Below are 15,953 nucleotides of genomic sequence, written 5' to 3'. Positions count from 1 at the left end.
GCCTGAAATGTTTAAGTGTTAGTACATGTGCAAGAAAAATAATGTGCAAGCTGCATAAAGAGAAGAAAAGAGTAGTTCTGGAATACAGTTCATGTCATACGAGGGATAACAGCTTTGTTTTAGTGAATGCTGAAAAGCCACAAAGCACCGCAACGAGCAATTCAGCAATACCTTTAAAGGCTCCTATAAACTGTAATGGAGGAAAATGGAGATAGATAAAAGGAGCCATTTTTAAGAAATTAATCCCCTTTCCTCTTCCCCATAATGAAACTTATGTTCCCACTTCTTAAAAAAAACAACTCCGCTACGAGCCCGAAATGAAATGAATGTAACAATGACCCAGATATTTTCTGCTAACCAAAACCACACTTTTCGGTCTTCAAGGGATCGTTTGTCCCCGAGACAACCGCTCTGAGGCTAGACTGTAAGTTATTGATGTTGTTTATGGAGGTGGGGGAGTGATTCCATCTGTCTGTGATGGGCACTGCAGGTTTTGAACAGAAAAGAGTCGATTCCAAACAGTTTACTGATAGGAGGCTCTCCGAAAGCTTGAGCTGGACAAGCTGAAGTAACTACTAGTTAACTGCTCCTTCCAACTCGTTTGTTGGTGATAATCATCTCACACAGATGAACCTCACCTTGTGGTTTACATGTGTGTGGGATCTCCGCGTTATCTATGCTAATAAAACATTAATCAAGGGCCAAATTTATAGCAGGCACTTTTTAAGTAAGGTCAAGGCAGGTCAGCCCCACATAATAGGAAACAACTACAGCCTAGATCTTAACACTGTAACTGAACACCCTTGTTACTTTACCTCGGCCCTGGGGATCAAGACTAGTAGCAAAATGTTTTCTCTGCCTCAGAATGGTGTTTCCCTCACCATAAACTGAAATGCAACCATTAAAACGGTCGTTATTTTTACGTATCTTGAGAACATCTACACATTTGAAAGGAAAAATTCTCAAACAGCCATTTCCTCCATTCCTACAATGATAAAAATATATTGATGTAGCGTTCTAATTTATGTGATAAATTATTTTGTCTTTAATTCAGTGGCTGTCCTAATCATGTAAAATTTATTTTCTACTGGGATTCTTGCTAGCTCAAGCTACTCACTAACAAACTTTAGGTTTACATAAATGGCTTTTCTTCTAATACTCCTTAGCTAACTCATTAAGACATTTTTAAAAAAAATCCTTTAGAAAAAGTAAACATTGCTCTTAGTCTGTCTCAATAATCGACCCCTACTGAAGAAAATATTGATGGTTCTGAATAGTCACTGCAAGTCAAAGAGCATGGCCTCATCACCTGCTCTGTCATTTTCTATAAGTCCCAGAAATATACATATACAGTTATGGATAGAATATTAAACTAATTGGTAATATTAACAGATTCTTTTATTTTTACCTTAAAGGGATTCTCTCTTCCTTTCTACTTTACGAGGTAGATGGAAAATAAATGAGCAAACTGGAATCTAATTTTTGAGACAGAGGCTTATCTTACAATTCCTAGCTATAACATCCGCCAAATATCAATTCCCTTCCTCAAGAGATTAGCTGAATACAAATTATAGTTTCAACATTAACCAGTGCACAAGGACAGGAAAAAAGAAAATCCACGACACATCGATAAGTGAAATATTGAATGAAACTAAAGAGTATTCAGATTCTGCAAAATCCCATATTCAGTATCAGAACTGAACCAAAGTATTGAAGAATGTGAAATCATACTTATAAAACTCAAAGGAAGTGACACAAAAAGGCAGAAGAAAAGTTCTTTAAAAATTGTTTCAAGGCACACAACTTCTTGAAGGCTAAGGTAGAGGTGCTATCAAGTATTCTGACTTACCTTCCTTCATTGACAAGCTCAATAAAGGCAAGGCCAGCATTCTTTTGTATAGAGTTCTGCCACTCCTGGGAAGAAACAAACAAACAAACAAAAACAAAAAACAAGAGAAAACTAGTTGTATAAAAACAAAACTAAGAAAAAACATTTTCAGCTACAAAGTCATGCACTTTCTTGTCAGTTTTAGCAACTTACACCACCAGCAGCAAACATATAAAGCACTGTGTGCTAATGAGGAAGGAAACATTGCCAGCATGAAGAAACAGAACTCTATCATTTACTCGAAGTCATATTCCATGGAGGGGAGAAGAAAATACAAAAATATCCCACAAGCAACCTCATCATCCTCTTTTGCTACGTTATGCAATAATTCTGAAATTACTCTGGTTCACTGATGCTTTTTTTGCCCTCATTGAACCTTGACAATGCTAGAAATAAAGGGTTTCACGTTAATGTAAGGCTCATTCTTTAGACACAATTTTCTCTTATAGTTTAAAGTCTAGTTAATATACATATGCCTATCATAATCCTCACCTCAGCATCACACAGCCATCTCTACTCAAAAAAATCTAATAAAGATCATAATATTGCATCATTAACACCCAGTATATTTTAAAAAAAATTGTAGCACATCTTTAACACTGGCTTTTTCACCAAATGATGGGAAGGGCACTGAGAATCTCCTACATCCAACTGAACCCTGAATTGCAGCAAATCTCTACACTTCTTAAAAACATAGGCAGGTTCTGCCTGGCCCCTGGAAGAGACACACCAGAAAGCAACCAACCCAAGTGACCTGTCCCCTGAGGCTTCCTTCCCCCATTTGAAAGCTGAGGAGAAAACAGAATTGGTTAAGAAAGACACAAAGAAGATTTGTTTAATCCTGGAGTCAATAGGAATAAATTGACGGAGCTAAAAATTAGGGTAGTAAAAGTGTGAACCTTATATTATGGGGAAAATGCAGAAGCATTGGATAGAACAGGCCAAATACCACTCTTGGTTTGAACTCTAAAACTCCTTTGAACTAATGCAAAAGAATGATTCTGCAGCAGACAGATACTATTCCATACCAGCTGCCTTGATTTTTCAGTTTTTGTTTATGAAATAATAATCCTAATGATTATTCTCATCAGTACTTCTATCACTGCGGTTCTTTTCAAAAACCTCATCAGCTCCAAAACAGGCAGAAAGTGCAAAACTGAAAATATCTCTACAATTTCAGGTTTCTGAATGTGGGAGTTTTTAATACCCAGTGTCAACAGAGTAAAATTGCCTCTCAGTCAGTGACACGAAGGTCTGATCAGACAGACACAAAAGCAGGTAGAACAACGTTGTTTCTTCACAATTTAAATCCTGCCACGCTGCCCCCCCAGAAAAAAAAAAAAAAAGATTTCCAGATTTCAAATGCTGAAGAGAGGTTATAACTCTGATCTCTCAAGGCTTGACATATTCCAGACCGGAAAAAAAAGAGATTTCCAGATTTCAAATGCAGAAGAGAGGTTATAACTCTGATCTCTCAAGGCTTGACATATTCCAATATTCTTTTATAATTGTTAAGTTTTAACAATGTATTACAATTTTCAAGTAGTCAGAATTATGAGTAGAATAAATGGAAATTGTGGTGTAATATTCATCATGACTTACAAATGTTTTTTTAATTACTTTTTATATAACTAGTTTATATGCATAAGAAACATTCTAAGTATCAGCTAAGTTCCATTTATGGGGTTTTGGGGGATGGTTTGTTGTGGTTTTTCTTTTAAAGTGACATTAAGTAGCATCATTGGTCCTTACTGTTATCTATACCTTCCTAATATTTCTCCCACCACCCTTCCCCCAGTTCTCCTCTGTTGCTTTCTTGTGGCCACCGTTACATGGCTTCAAGTTAAGAAGCATTTATTCTTATTCTTATTAAAAAAATACCTTTTCGATCCTAATATTCTAAACAAAATAACATATGCAACTAATCCTCATAGAGGTTTTTTTAAAAACATATTATCAAGTTCTAAATCCTTAACTTCACATAATGACAATTGAAACTATTCTCTGTCGGCTTAAAATGTGTGAAAACTCAAGAAAAGCAAAATATTTCTTTCCACTTATGACATTGTCCATCTGTTGCTCTGCTCTTTAAGAGAGCTCACTACAATACTTGAAAATTTAATTGGTGAAGATGGAGGTTGCCAAAAGTGAAAAGCAAGTGCATTTATCATGATACTTTTCAGCATTTTTCTCCACATCAGACATCATCAAAGAAGGCGTTAGTCTAAACAATTTCATAAATCACAGCTGAATACACCCTAAAGCTAATTTTAATAGCTGAAAGAAAAGACTAATGGTCATAATCTTTCATGATCCATTCAATATTTCCCCACAGTATATGTTCTCTCTCAAACAATTACACTCAGTATGCATATTGCATTATTGTATCAACATCTTAGTTATCCATCTCCCAAAGGAATTGGGGAAAAAACACGTTAAAAGCCTCAAACTCAACCACTAATGCAACTAAATAACTACAAAACACATTTCAGCACTTTCCTAAGGAAGGACTGCAAGGGAAGATCAACAAAGTCAATAATTTCATACCTGTTCTAAGCCGTACTTAATTGACCATCATTTCCTACAGCTATAAATGTTTAGTAACCGAGAGACATAATCTACTTTTAATGCTTTTGGTCACTGTACACTCAACAGCGAAGCAGGAAGAGAAAAACCCTCGAAGCACTAAACACTACAACAAATAGCTGCAATGAAAAACACACATTACAAGGAGATAAATAAGAAATCACATTTTATTCAAATACCATGTCTGGTGTGGAAATTTCCTAGCTCCTAATTGTTACACCTACTTCCTTAATGGAATCTGTAAACACTTCCCTATAAAATGCAAGTACTATATCCTTTCCTGAAATGGTGCTTCAAACCTCATCATAGGCAAAATTATATCCCAGTCCTCTAAAGTCCCAATTTGATATCATCAACAAGTTTCATTAACACACTCTAAGTCAATGCACAAGGATCACTAATTGAAAACATTAAACAGTACTGGTCTTAAACCCCTCCCTTTGGAAACTAATATAATCTCCCTTGAGGTTTATATCATGACCTTCTGTTGTCCCATTTGAGTCAAGTTGGGGGGTTTTAATCTACTTTACAGTGGTTTTTTTAATTAATTCTAACTAATGATCAGTCAATATGACAGGACCAAATGCTCTAATGAAACTCACGTAAATTCCTACATTTCTATTGTCTAGGAAATACATTTTGGGTGAAGACCACAACATACACTGGACCATAACCAACAACGAGATTAGTCAAGAAAACCAAACTTTAGTAATTCTATGTTCCATTTTATTTCATTTCAGCTACATGTGCATGTGTAGTTCCATCAGTCTTCAAGTGCATGGAAAAGTCTTTTACATTACTTGATCCTCCTATTTCCTTTCTTAAAAATAAGGTACATCTCTAATCATATAGCATCATCAGATAGGAGAAGTTCTTTAGAAAGCCTACATTGACCTTGAATTTTCTAGTTTCGACTCTATTGGCCAGTCATATCCAAAATAGCTGGAGCATGGAAAAAGTTATGACACACGCTTGTCCTATTTCATTCTTCTTGAGCACCTCTTTGTGTTTGTAGTTGGAGACACAACAATAAGCGAGGTGGAGCCTCTCCCTAACCCAACAGAGCCATTCCTGAGCTCTAATCACTCAGACAAATGCCAAGAAAATTTTGTCAATTAGCATTTTTGTTGGTTTGTCATTTGAAGTGTTTGCCTGCAGGCAGCAAACGGACACGTCCCCCTCACCCTGTACACTCCTAGGAAATAACCGGAATCATAATTCAAACAATTAACCCAAAATATATATTCTTCAAGCTATATAAAAACATTTGCGAGACCAGTCCATCGATTGGCCTGATGGGTAAACAACTAAATACGGATCCTTAACAGAGTATTTAAAAATATTTCCAATAGATGAAAACTGCTCTATTGTCAGCCGTAGCAAACCGTGCTACTACTTTCATTCATACCCACATACACACGCATTCTCCTTAAGAATTCATTTTTCTCAGTAACTTCAAAAATATCCCCCTAAGAAGGTTAACATATTCCACAATTCAGAATTATATCTAACGATTGGAATGTACATTCATAAGCAAGCAAAAAAAAAAGGGCTAATTCTTCGCTAATCCGTCCTTCCCATAAAGCTGGTGGAGTTTTAATAATTTATGTAGGTTATGAAACAAAGGAGAAGGATGACTTTGGGACTAAGAACTATGAATGGAGCACTAAGGAGCGGGGTGGGAAAATGTGTTAACATATGACTAAGAGACATATTATATCCTAGAGTAAAGGTCAAATCTGCATGAAAAACTTGTTCATAGAGAGATATACTAATCTTTAAGTGCCTAAAGTAAACTATCAAGAACTTTTCAGCAGTGTTTGCACTTGGTGTCAGCACTCTCTCAGCACCACATCCACTACAGGCTTGAATGAACTCAGCAATAAAGAACATATAGTGAAAAGTAGATTATATCTCAGCTGGGTTCTTCATAATTAAAAAAGAAGTCGGACTGCATGTTAAGCAGAATATCTGCAAACATAAATTACTTTTAAAGGGTTGAAGCAGGCTTAAATTCTTTTAACCTACAAAGCTCTGTTGAAAAAAAAATTAAAACCAACATGGAATTATGGGAAACCTTATCTAGAAACTCTATGTAGCATTTTAATATCAAAATTAGCACATGCTAAGCAGTGTACAAAACAGAAAAAATACTGCAAGGATGCGACACACTTTAATATAAGAGTAACACAAAAGCACGTTTGGAGAAGGCAATGTTATTCAGGACATACACAGTCATACCTGCTTGGGTGCTCAAAATTTAAAAACCATAAATCAGTAATGGAAGAAGTATCAGAAATTGGTTCAGAAAAAAAATATATTCAATAATTACATTCATGGCCCTTTCTCTATAAAATAACAAGGCTGAATATTGATACAGAACAAAAGAGAGCTTGCAAAAATATTTACTACTCTCCCAAAAATTCAGAACATCTTGTCAGGGGAAAAGCTTATCTAATAGGCTTGAATTTATTGAAATTTAAACAATGGATCCCATTGCACATTAAACAATGGCTTGTCTATGAAGGCTTTAACGTGGCACCTATGTAACAAGTCGACCCATCTCACTAATCAATACAGAGGTTTTGATTTCAATAAGGGTGATAAAAGTTACTCTAACCCTGGCCAGCTACAAGCTCTCAACAGATGCTCATCATTAGGCCTCTATCGGGGTCCCCCAGACCCAGGCTGTACAAATGTGTCCTATTAGTACATGCTCTGGCTGTTTGGCAACTCCAGGCTCAAGACAAATGGCAGCTGCTGCCCTCCAAGGTCTGAAGTCAAGTCCTCGGGGAATGGAAAAGTCCAACTGGAAAAATCAAGGCCTGTTCATTAGAGACTGCTCCAGGGGAAACTTGCAAGGCTGCCATTAGAACTATATAAAAGAGCTAATTATTTTTGTAAGACTTTTAAACTATCAAACACACTCCGTTACAATAAAAAGTATTTACTGCTGGCATTCCATTAAAAAGACATTGCTTTTTGTCAAAAAATCAGCTAGTGACAGTACACCACTGAAGTCTTTGTATTAAAAATTTTAATGAGCCTTCTAGGAGAAAGTTGTGTAAAACTGAACTAGATGAGATAGCTTCTCCAGTGGAGGTATAAAGCCAAGCACGTTGCTGTGGGTAAATATTCCAAACACACTCACATCAAACTAACTAATGAACTATAAAGGTGGGCTGAGATTGCGTGTGTGTGACTATCTAGCCTGAAAAAGACCAAGAAATTCAAGAAACAAGCACGTTCAGTGGTGCAAAACGGACTAAAAAGAACACTTCCCATTCTTTGTTCATTAACAGCACAGGTTGGAAACAACCAAAGCACTGCGGTGTACTAGTGTCTCGATAAATCACTCAAAAGGGCACATGGCCCAGTTGGTATCAAACACCAATACCAAGCAGAAAAAAAAACAACAAAGAACCAAAAGTGTCTCAGTATTTTTCCTCTGCTAAAATACAAAGATAGCTACTTCCATAAAATATACTCTGGGTAGAGTTGGAAGTCTATTTTTTTTTTTTTATTATTCAGAACCACAAGACTGCTTACTATTTTAACTATGAAACAGAATCAAAGTTTCTTTCAACAAAATATTTTTCCAGCTGCACAGCATGACAACATTGTATTGAATTCTAATGGTACAACAGATCACTGCTATAGAGTATTTATTGCAAATCTTTAAAAAGTGCTATATGAAATTCATTAGTGGTCCTTAATCAATTCTTGGATCAACATGCACATTAGCTTCCGACAGCCTAATTCAAAAAAGCTATTACAAGCCTAGTCCTTATGTAAAAGGACAACAGAAAGAAGCTATGTTAAACCAGTTTGAAAGAATGAAAATGTAAAGAAAACAGATTAGGAATGATTTATATCAATGCCTAGTGCTGAAGTTAATTACAACTAACCCAATAAAATAGTGCCTTTATTATTGTACAGCAAGTAATAACCTTAGACGCAGAAAACAGAACTCTGCTGACTTTTGCATGCTCAATTCCACAGCACACTACATTAAGAATTAAAGAAGTAGTAAATAAGCCCTACAGAAAGGGCAGTTTTTTAACTAAAAGCAGAATTCTCCCCTGCTGTTTAACCATTTGGGATATTCCATGTAAACAGAGCTTCCTATAAACCGGTATTATGTTGTCAGTGGGAAATGCCTAAAACTACCTTGTAACTCGAGTTTAATTTCAGTACTTACAATCTGGGCTCAAGTCACAAGGCGTTTTTATAGATTCTGAAAATAAATTATATACATATAGAGCTGGAATTGTTTGCATCTTTAAATACTAGGTTGTTCAGTAAAATACTAAATAAAAAACTGCCAGCTTGTCAGACAATGCCTTCTATGCCATGAGATTACTCTCAACGTGACAACTGCCGTCTTCTCTACAAACTATGCAAAATATAGCCTAAAATACATAGGATTATGAAAGATCCACTCCATGAAACATTACAGCACATACAACCTTTAACAATTACGTGCAACCAGAAAATCTTAACACGGGTTGCAGTTATAATAATTCATGATGACACCAAATATTCTTAAAAAAGGATTTTACTAATGAAAAAATCAAATCACTTAATCCAAAAGTTCTTATAAAATTATGAAAATATCACTGCCTGCACAACAAGCTATCAGTAATAACTGTCCCAGCATAAAAGCTGTGTATCATCAAAGCTCACAAACTTCAGTTTTGCATCTAGTCTCAAAAAAAGTATGAACATGTGTGTGCAAACCAGTTATTCCATGCCTTTTATAGTGATCTAACTCATGACTTGGCGAATAAAGCTTTGCCCCTGGGACCAGCGTGACATTAAGATGAAACAGGTAAGTCTGTGTTAAACTCCAGTTCCTTCTGGGTTCTAGTACAGCAACGAAGTGTAGAATGGGGAAAAATGAGTGGGTCACTGATTTCAGGTCCACAGTTCCTGATGGAGGAAGCAATTTGCCTGGGCAGCCTCTCCCTCTCTCTCCCCCGCTAGCGGGCTGTTGCCATGACTCCTTAAGGAACGAAATCAGGGGTCAGGTTTGAGTTCATGTGGCAGCAAACCTTTTCCACCGCAGTTTCCTCTCCAGGTTCTTTTGACCATCAGCTATTTTCAGTGCCGAGATGAAAAACAGTGGCCTCAGGAAGAATAGGAACAGAAATCTCAAACGTTAATTGAGAAATCAAAGTACCGAGCACTTCTGTGAATATGCAGCAACAGGAAGCAAGAGACTATAAGCCAAAGGAGATGAATCAAAAAACACAGAAGTGAAGAAAAGGGACAAGCTAAGATGAACACAGGGGAGAGATCCAAATAATGCAGTTGCAGTGCCAGCATCATTTTTATGAAGAAAGGAAAATAAATCAAGGAATAGCAGGAACATAAGGCAACGGCCTCTTGATTTCAGCGCTTTTTGGTTTAACCATGATTTTAAATTGAGTTTTTGTAAAACCACTGCATGGAAAAAACTGTCTTTCAAGGTAGACTACCAATTGTAAGCAGAGGAAAATCACAGCATACTCGCTGAGGTGCACTTGCTCTAGTAGTGATGGACTGATCCCACCCAGAGCAACATTCCCTCTCACCACCACCAAAGAGCAGCAACCTTTCTGCTCAATGGCTGATAAGCTTTAACTAAATAAAATCAGCTAATAAAAAACCTCAACTCTATACATAGGGCATACTATTCTGGCACTAAACATTCCCTTAGCATACTCGCTGCTGTGCACTTGCTCTAGTAGTGATGGACTGATCCCACCCAGAGCAACATTCCCTCTCACCACCACCAAAGAGCAGCAACCTTTCTGCTCAATGGCTGATAAGCTTTAACTAAATAAAATCAGCTAATAAAAAACCTCAACTCTATACATAGGGCATACTATTCTGGCACTAAACATTCCCTTTTCCCCAAACATAGCTTAATTTCAAATTGAAACTCTCATAAGAAATGCATGCAAACAGTGAACAAGATTCCTGCTGTCATTGTAACCTTCGAGGCAATGAAATCAAAGTATGGGAGCCAATTCCACCTCTTTTCTCAAAAGACAGAATCAAAGTATGGGAGCCAATTCCACCTCTTCACTCAAAAGACAGGATTGTCCAAACCTGTCCATTAGCATTCCCTTGGGTAATTCAATCTGAATGCAGATCTTTTAAGAAAACTCTCATAAGAAATGCATGCAAACAGTGAACTGTTGCCATTGTACCTTCGAGGCAATGAAATCAAAGTATGGGAGCCAATTCCACCTCTTTTCTCAAAAGACAGGATTTAGACAAAAGGAAGTTAAATCAAATATTATTTTTTTTTTATTCAATCTGAATGCAGATCTTTTAAGAAAAGATTTAGACAAAAGGAAGTTAAATCAAATATTATTTTTTTTAAAAAAAAAAGGTGGAAAAATTAACGTGAGTCTCTTTTATTAAGACTCTACTTGCATATTGCATTCCCTTCCTCACCCTGCATCTGTGGTCTTCATTTAGACTAACATTCTGGGTATCCATTATCCCACTGCTACACAGGGCTCTATTCTCATCTGTCCCTATATGTTGCTATAATAAACATGATAAATAATAATTTTCTGCTCCTTTCCCTGCAAATCCTCCCCTGCCCTCACCAAGCAAGTTTTCCAGAACAAAAAAGAGAGCCGCTTCTGGTTTAAATAGAAGTAGAAATAAATACCTTTGTAAATATTCCGAGGGTACTGGGAAATCCAACTGATTCTTCTAAGTCAAATTTGACTCGGAACTAGGATCTAATGCCTCAATATCACACTGATTGCTGTATAATCTGAATTATGAGGTTTTTCACTTAAACAAGCGATCTTAAAATATTTATTGAGAGATTAGTGCATCATCAACATCTTTGATGGGACAGACGTTTTTACGTATCTCTGCAAGTGGGAAAAGGCCCTGATGAGTACAAATAAGCCTAAAGGTTCAACAATAAACTGAACAGTACCACCATGCAAAGCTTCTCCTGCCAGAACTTTGAGCAAACAGCACCACTCCCCAAATCACGAGTTGCTGAAGCAGTTTTGCTTGGAAACAGAGAAACTTTATTCAGCTTATTAACGTGAACAAAAACTTTCCCCTATTTGTAATTAGTATAAATTCAGCGACAAGCGTTGCCGCTCGCTGAACTTTCCATAATCTCATACCCCTCCACTTCCACTCCACCTCCTTCCATAGTCTCAAATTAAACAGACTAGCTGTAAAACAGCAGGGTGTCAAATTAAAGCACACTTTATTTTCAGAGGTCTCCACACTTCGCGGCTGACTTCCTGTCAGGAAGAGTTCCATTTCAGTGCAGAGCCCCATCAGCAGGGAGCTCCCAGAATTAAGTGCCAGTTGATATTACTTTGTTTTGCATTTACCACCCATGAGAATATTGTTCAAAGATCTAGTTATAAAGTCAGCGTGGTATCATCCTTTTGACTAGACTGCCAAGCCACAGGGTGTGCTCTCACTGCACAAAACTCACCTTAAATGGTGATGTTTTTTTAAGTCCTAGTGTGCTGGTGAAGCAACAGGATGCCTTTTTTCTTCAGAAAAGTCTTGCTTCTGTAGCTAAATTATGTTCCCCTGGTTTTGAACATCTGCAGCAGTCTACGTTCATGGAAATGAAGCTGTCCTGTTCCCCTGTCACACCCCCAAGATTCACATTTACATTAGACAATCCACTCTCCTCCCTGAACATAAAAACCTATACATTAATCACACAAATTCTCAGCAACACAGTTGTAAAGACGAGTATTTTTAGCTGCAGCAGACATGTTTGCCATTTAAACTCTTTACCAACATCATGTTCTGGATTCCTGACCAAATTCAAGTAATTTTCATTTTGTAAGAGAATTGTTCTTGGTAAGAAGAGTCTCTAATATCTGAAAAGCCAACAGAAAACCACTAAAGATTGTAATTGATTAATAAATACTTACTTTCCTCCCAGAACTTCACTGTAGGCAACAATTCTGTTTTAGTAAGATGACCTTAGGAAGGTTCATCTCCCTCCACTCCCCTGCGGCAAATGATTTCTCAGAACAGTTTTATGGTTTTTAACCTCTCTTTCATCCATACCCAAAGTCTGCAAGTCATGTTGACTTCTCCAAGCGTGTTGTCCCAAGAAACAAAGCTTCACATCAGTCCACACCAAAATATCATGGCTTTACTACACCTATCCACTTGTATCTCTCGCCACACCTTCTGAGTCTAACAGATAGCACCCATCCCAATTTCTTCACATATAAATATTTTAAATTTTTTTTTGTTCAAAACCACAAAGCTCACAATTTACTTTCCAGAAAACAGCTGTTTGTGGGTCAAAAGCAGGTCTAGATGAACCAAGTTTCAGCCAGGAAACCATTCCTATTGCTTTGCTGATTATTTGTATCTCATACACAGAAACATCAACCCCATTTAACGGTAGTGTAACATACCAGATGCTCTTCTGGTTTTCTCATACTAAACATAACACAACATAGTTTTTCCTCATCCACATCGTGCATTTCATCTCCAAACTGGGGAGTGAGCAAACCTTTAAAACACCCTCCATACTAAGAATTATGGCAAGATATAAAGGGAGATAAAGCCAAAGTACTAGCTCCTGTATTTTAACTGCTGTGACCACTACCTGTCAGGATATAACTATAAAGTGTTTATTGCATCATTAAGTCAAGAAAAGGTCACTTATTATTCATGCTGTATTGGCAAATCATTCACCCTATTTCCACACTTAAGGCAAAAAGCAAAGTCCCAGTTATAAACTACTTTGATTTCTACCACTAAGCAAACTGTCAATATACATCCACTTCATAGACTCAGGCAAGAAACAATATTCTAACTTTTTTTTTTTTTTAAATTTACCCCGTGATGGACAGAGTTGTTTTAAACTCCCCATCTGTAGGCCATACTAATAGTAAACAAAGCACATTATTCCTGAAGCCAACAACTACACCTAAGAGAAAAGACAAAGTTCAAGCCTATCTTAAGCACAGCAAACTAAAGCAGGATCTGAGAAGTGTGAGCCTTAGTGATTATTACGAAGAGTTTATCAGAGTTTGAAAGAAACTCTTGCAAAAACTATTTAAACTTCTTAGAATGCTTCCCAAGCAACTCCATGGAATTCAACAGGTTAAATATTGCAGGCAATTACAGGCAATCAAACTTTCAAACAATTTAGAAAGCAACAGGAAATGAAAGTAGGACTGAAATTCCAGAAGACAAATTTTATGTTATCCTGGAGTTTCACAGAGAATATATTACAATAACCTAGTTCTGGGGAGACAAAGTCTACATGCTGCTTAAGTCAAAGAAAAAAAAATATACGCAGCTAATTTAAAATGTAATTTCAACATACTCCAGTTCAAAGGAAAAGTTTTCCCGGTTGTTTCCATTTATTTCAGTCTTACTATGCACTTCAGGTATCTATCAAACTGATTTCTGGTTTCAAACACTCAGAATATATAACATAGTTCAATGAAGCAAGCAGCAAAATATCCGCAGCACAAGTAATCCATCTGGAATTATTCCCAATCCTCGGCTCAGTGACTTACACTGAGCATGAAAGTTGTCAATACACATTTTCAGCACCCAAAGTGAGATCCTCAGAGATGGAGGAAAAGCTCTCACTTGGGAAAGGAAAGAAGCAACACTATGCATTAAAAAAAACCACCCAGATATATCAAGTGTAACAGAAAATCCAAGTGATCTAGACAACAGTCTTGGTGATTTAACCTTCTGCTTTGTTAGAAAGAAACTCACTGACAAGACAGTATCTAAAATCCAAGCACCAAAGGACTGCATTTAAGCATTTTGGATTCCACAGCCAGTGCCCTCCCACATCTTCCAGACCTTTCATTCCATTTCTCCAGTGTTAATCCCACTGACCACTGGCCAAACAGCTCACGTGTTGGTACCAAGTGCTTTGCAATGCAGGAGAAGGCAGAAGCCCTACACTTTGTCCCCAAGACCTTACAGGAAAGGACAGATCACAACCAAAGGAGGAAACTGCAATTGAGGACAACACAGACGACCCACAATGGTGCTTCTACAGGTTGAGAGAGCTAAATTTCTTTTCAAACTGGACTCTTCCACACGCCTAGTAGATGCCCTTAAGCTTCTGGGTACTAGCTACTTTGTGAGGATATGTTGAAATTTTTTCCTTTGACAGATTATTCTATTTAGTGATTATAGTAACTATTACCTGAAATGTTAATTGAAACTTATTAAGCACCTTCCGTCCCAGGAGAGCACTTTGACAGCGTGGCCCCTGGCTACTGGGGGATCTGCCTTCCCCTCTCTCTGCCTTTGACCAGTCTCCATCCTGCAACACTAAGTCGCTGTAAATGAAAATGCACATTGCAGGAGGAAAAGCACAACAAGAGTTTTTGAAGAGGAAATAGTTTATAATGTAAAAATCACTTCACTGAAAATATCCTGAAGCTCAACAGACATTTCCCAACTATTTTCCATCCTAAAGAACTCTCGCTTCCATCCACAGCCACCTCATCTCTACTAAAAGCTAGGCTGGCAGATACCCTTCCCATCTTCAAATTCTTCAAAAGAGCAAATACCTACAGACATGATTCATGCAATGTCTTCCCTGAATTTAACAATTTGGACTTTGGGAAGCCCTTTTTTCCTTCAAAAGAGCAAATACCTACAGACATGATTCATGCAATGTCTTCCCTGAATTTAACAGTTTAGACTTTGGGAAGCCCTTTATTCTTATTTATTAAGATCTAAGTCATTTTCGCTTGCTTAATAGTTATGTTTCTAATAATTTTATCACAAAAAGCAGTCTATTACTGAAATGGGGGGGGTGTTGTTTTGGTTTGGTTTTTTACTCAAATACAGTTATCTTCATCTTTGGTAAAAACAAATACCTATTGCAAAAGCTCCCAATGTATAAAAAGAAAACCTTCCAACTCCTGTTACCTTCTAATTGGCTTTTAAGAGGAAATTAGAACATGTCTTAAAATTGACAGAAAGTCATTTGGCCGCTTACAAAATCCCTACAGAATCTACCCTCTGTACCAAAACATATTCATTTTGATATCATGGATCTAAAGGATTATTAGATCCCTTTAAAATTTATTTTCAGCTGTTAAAACACAAAGTGATTAGATGGGAAAACATTATCTTGATTAAAATGTAATAATCTAACACATGGGGCACATAGAAAGTATTCAAACAGCATTTATTCTCTTCATATGAAAACCAGGATATTAGAGTTTTGGTTCCCTCTCTTGAGTTCAGCTGCCATGGTATCACAGCCATAGAGCTCTTTAGGTAACCTATACCCAATTCAATTAAAACTTCCCAGTCATCACTACAGTTATCCATCACATCAAATTGCACTTAAAAGTAAATTAGGAACCAGTGCAGATCACAGAGCATCAGTGTAATGTGTTCTCTCTGCAACTAACACACACTGAAAACCAGCCATCTTCTTTCTCCATCAACTAAAATCTCAGAGCCTTCCCACATTTCA

The 15,953-nt window shown here is 37.0% G+C and overlaps 1 protein-coding gene across 1 annotated transcript in view; it reads right to left on the bottom strand.

Moving 5' to 3' along the window:
• The window catches only part of LRBA (LPS-responsive vesicle trafficking, beach and anchor containing), a 464,550-nt gene that overhangs the window by 315,170 nt on the left and 133,427 nt on the right, over window positions 1-15,953 (bottom strand). The window contains exon 34 of the mRNA XM_014950036.1: window positions 1,850-1,914. Coding sequence (XP_014805522.1) covers window positions 1,850-1,914 — 65 coding nt within the window. The remainder of the gene's footprint in view (window positions 1-1,849; window positions 1,915-15,953) is intronic.

The sequence above is a fragment of the Calidris pugnax genome, unplaced genomic scaffold, assembly GCF_001431845.1.
Source record: "Calidris pugnax isolate Ruff unplaced genomic scaffold, ASM143184v1 scaffold42, whole genome shotgun sequence".
Lineage (NCBI taxonomy): Eukaryota > Metazoa > Chordata > Aves > Charadriiformes > Scolopacidae > Calidris > Calidris pugnax.
Note: the sequence above shows the minus strand (reverse complement) of the source record. Positions and strands in the feature narration are given on the sequence as shown.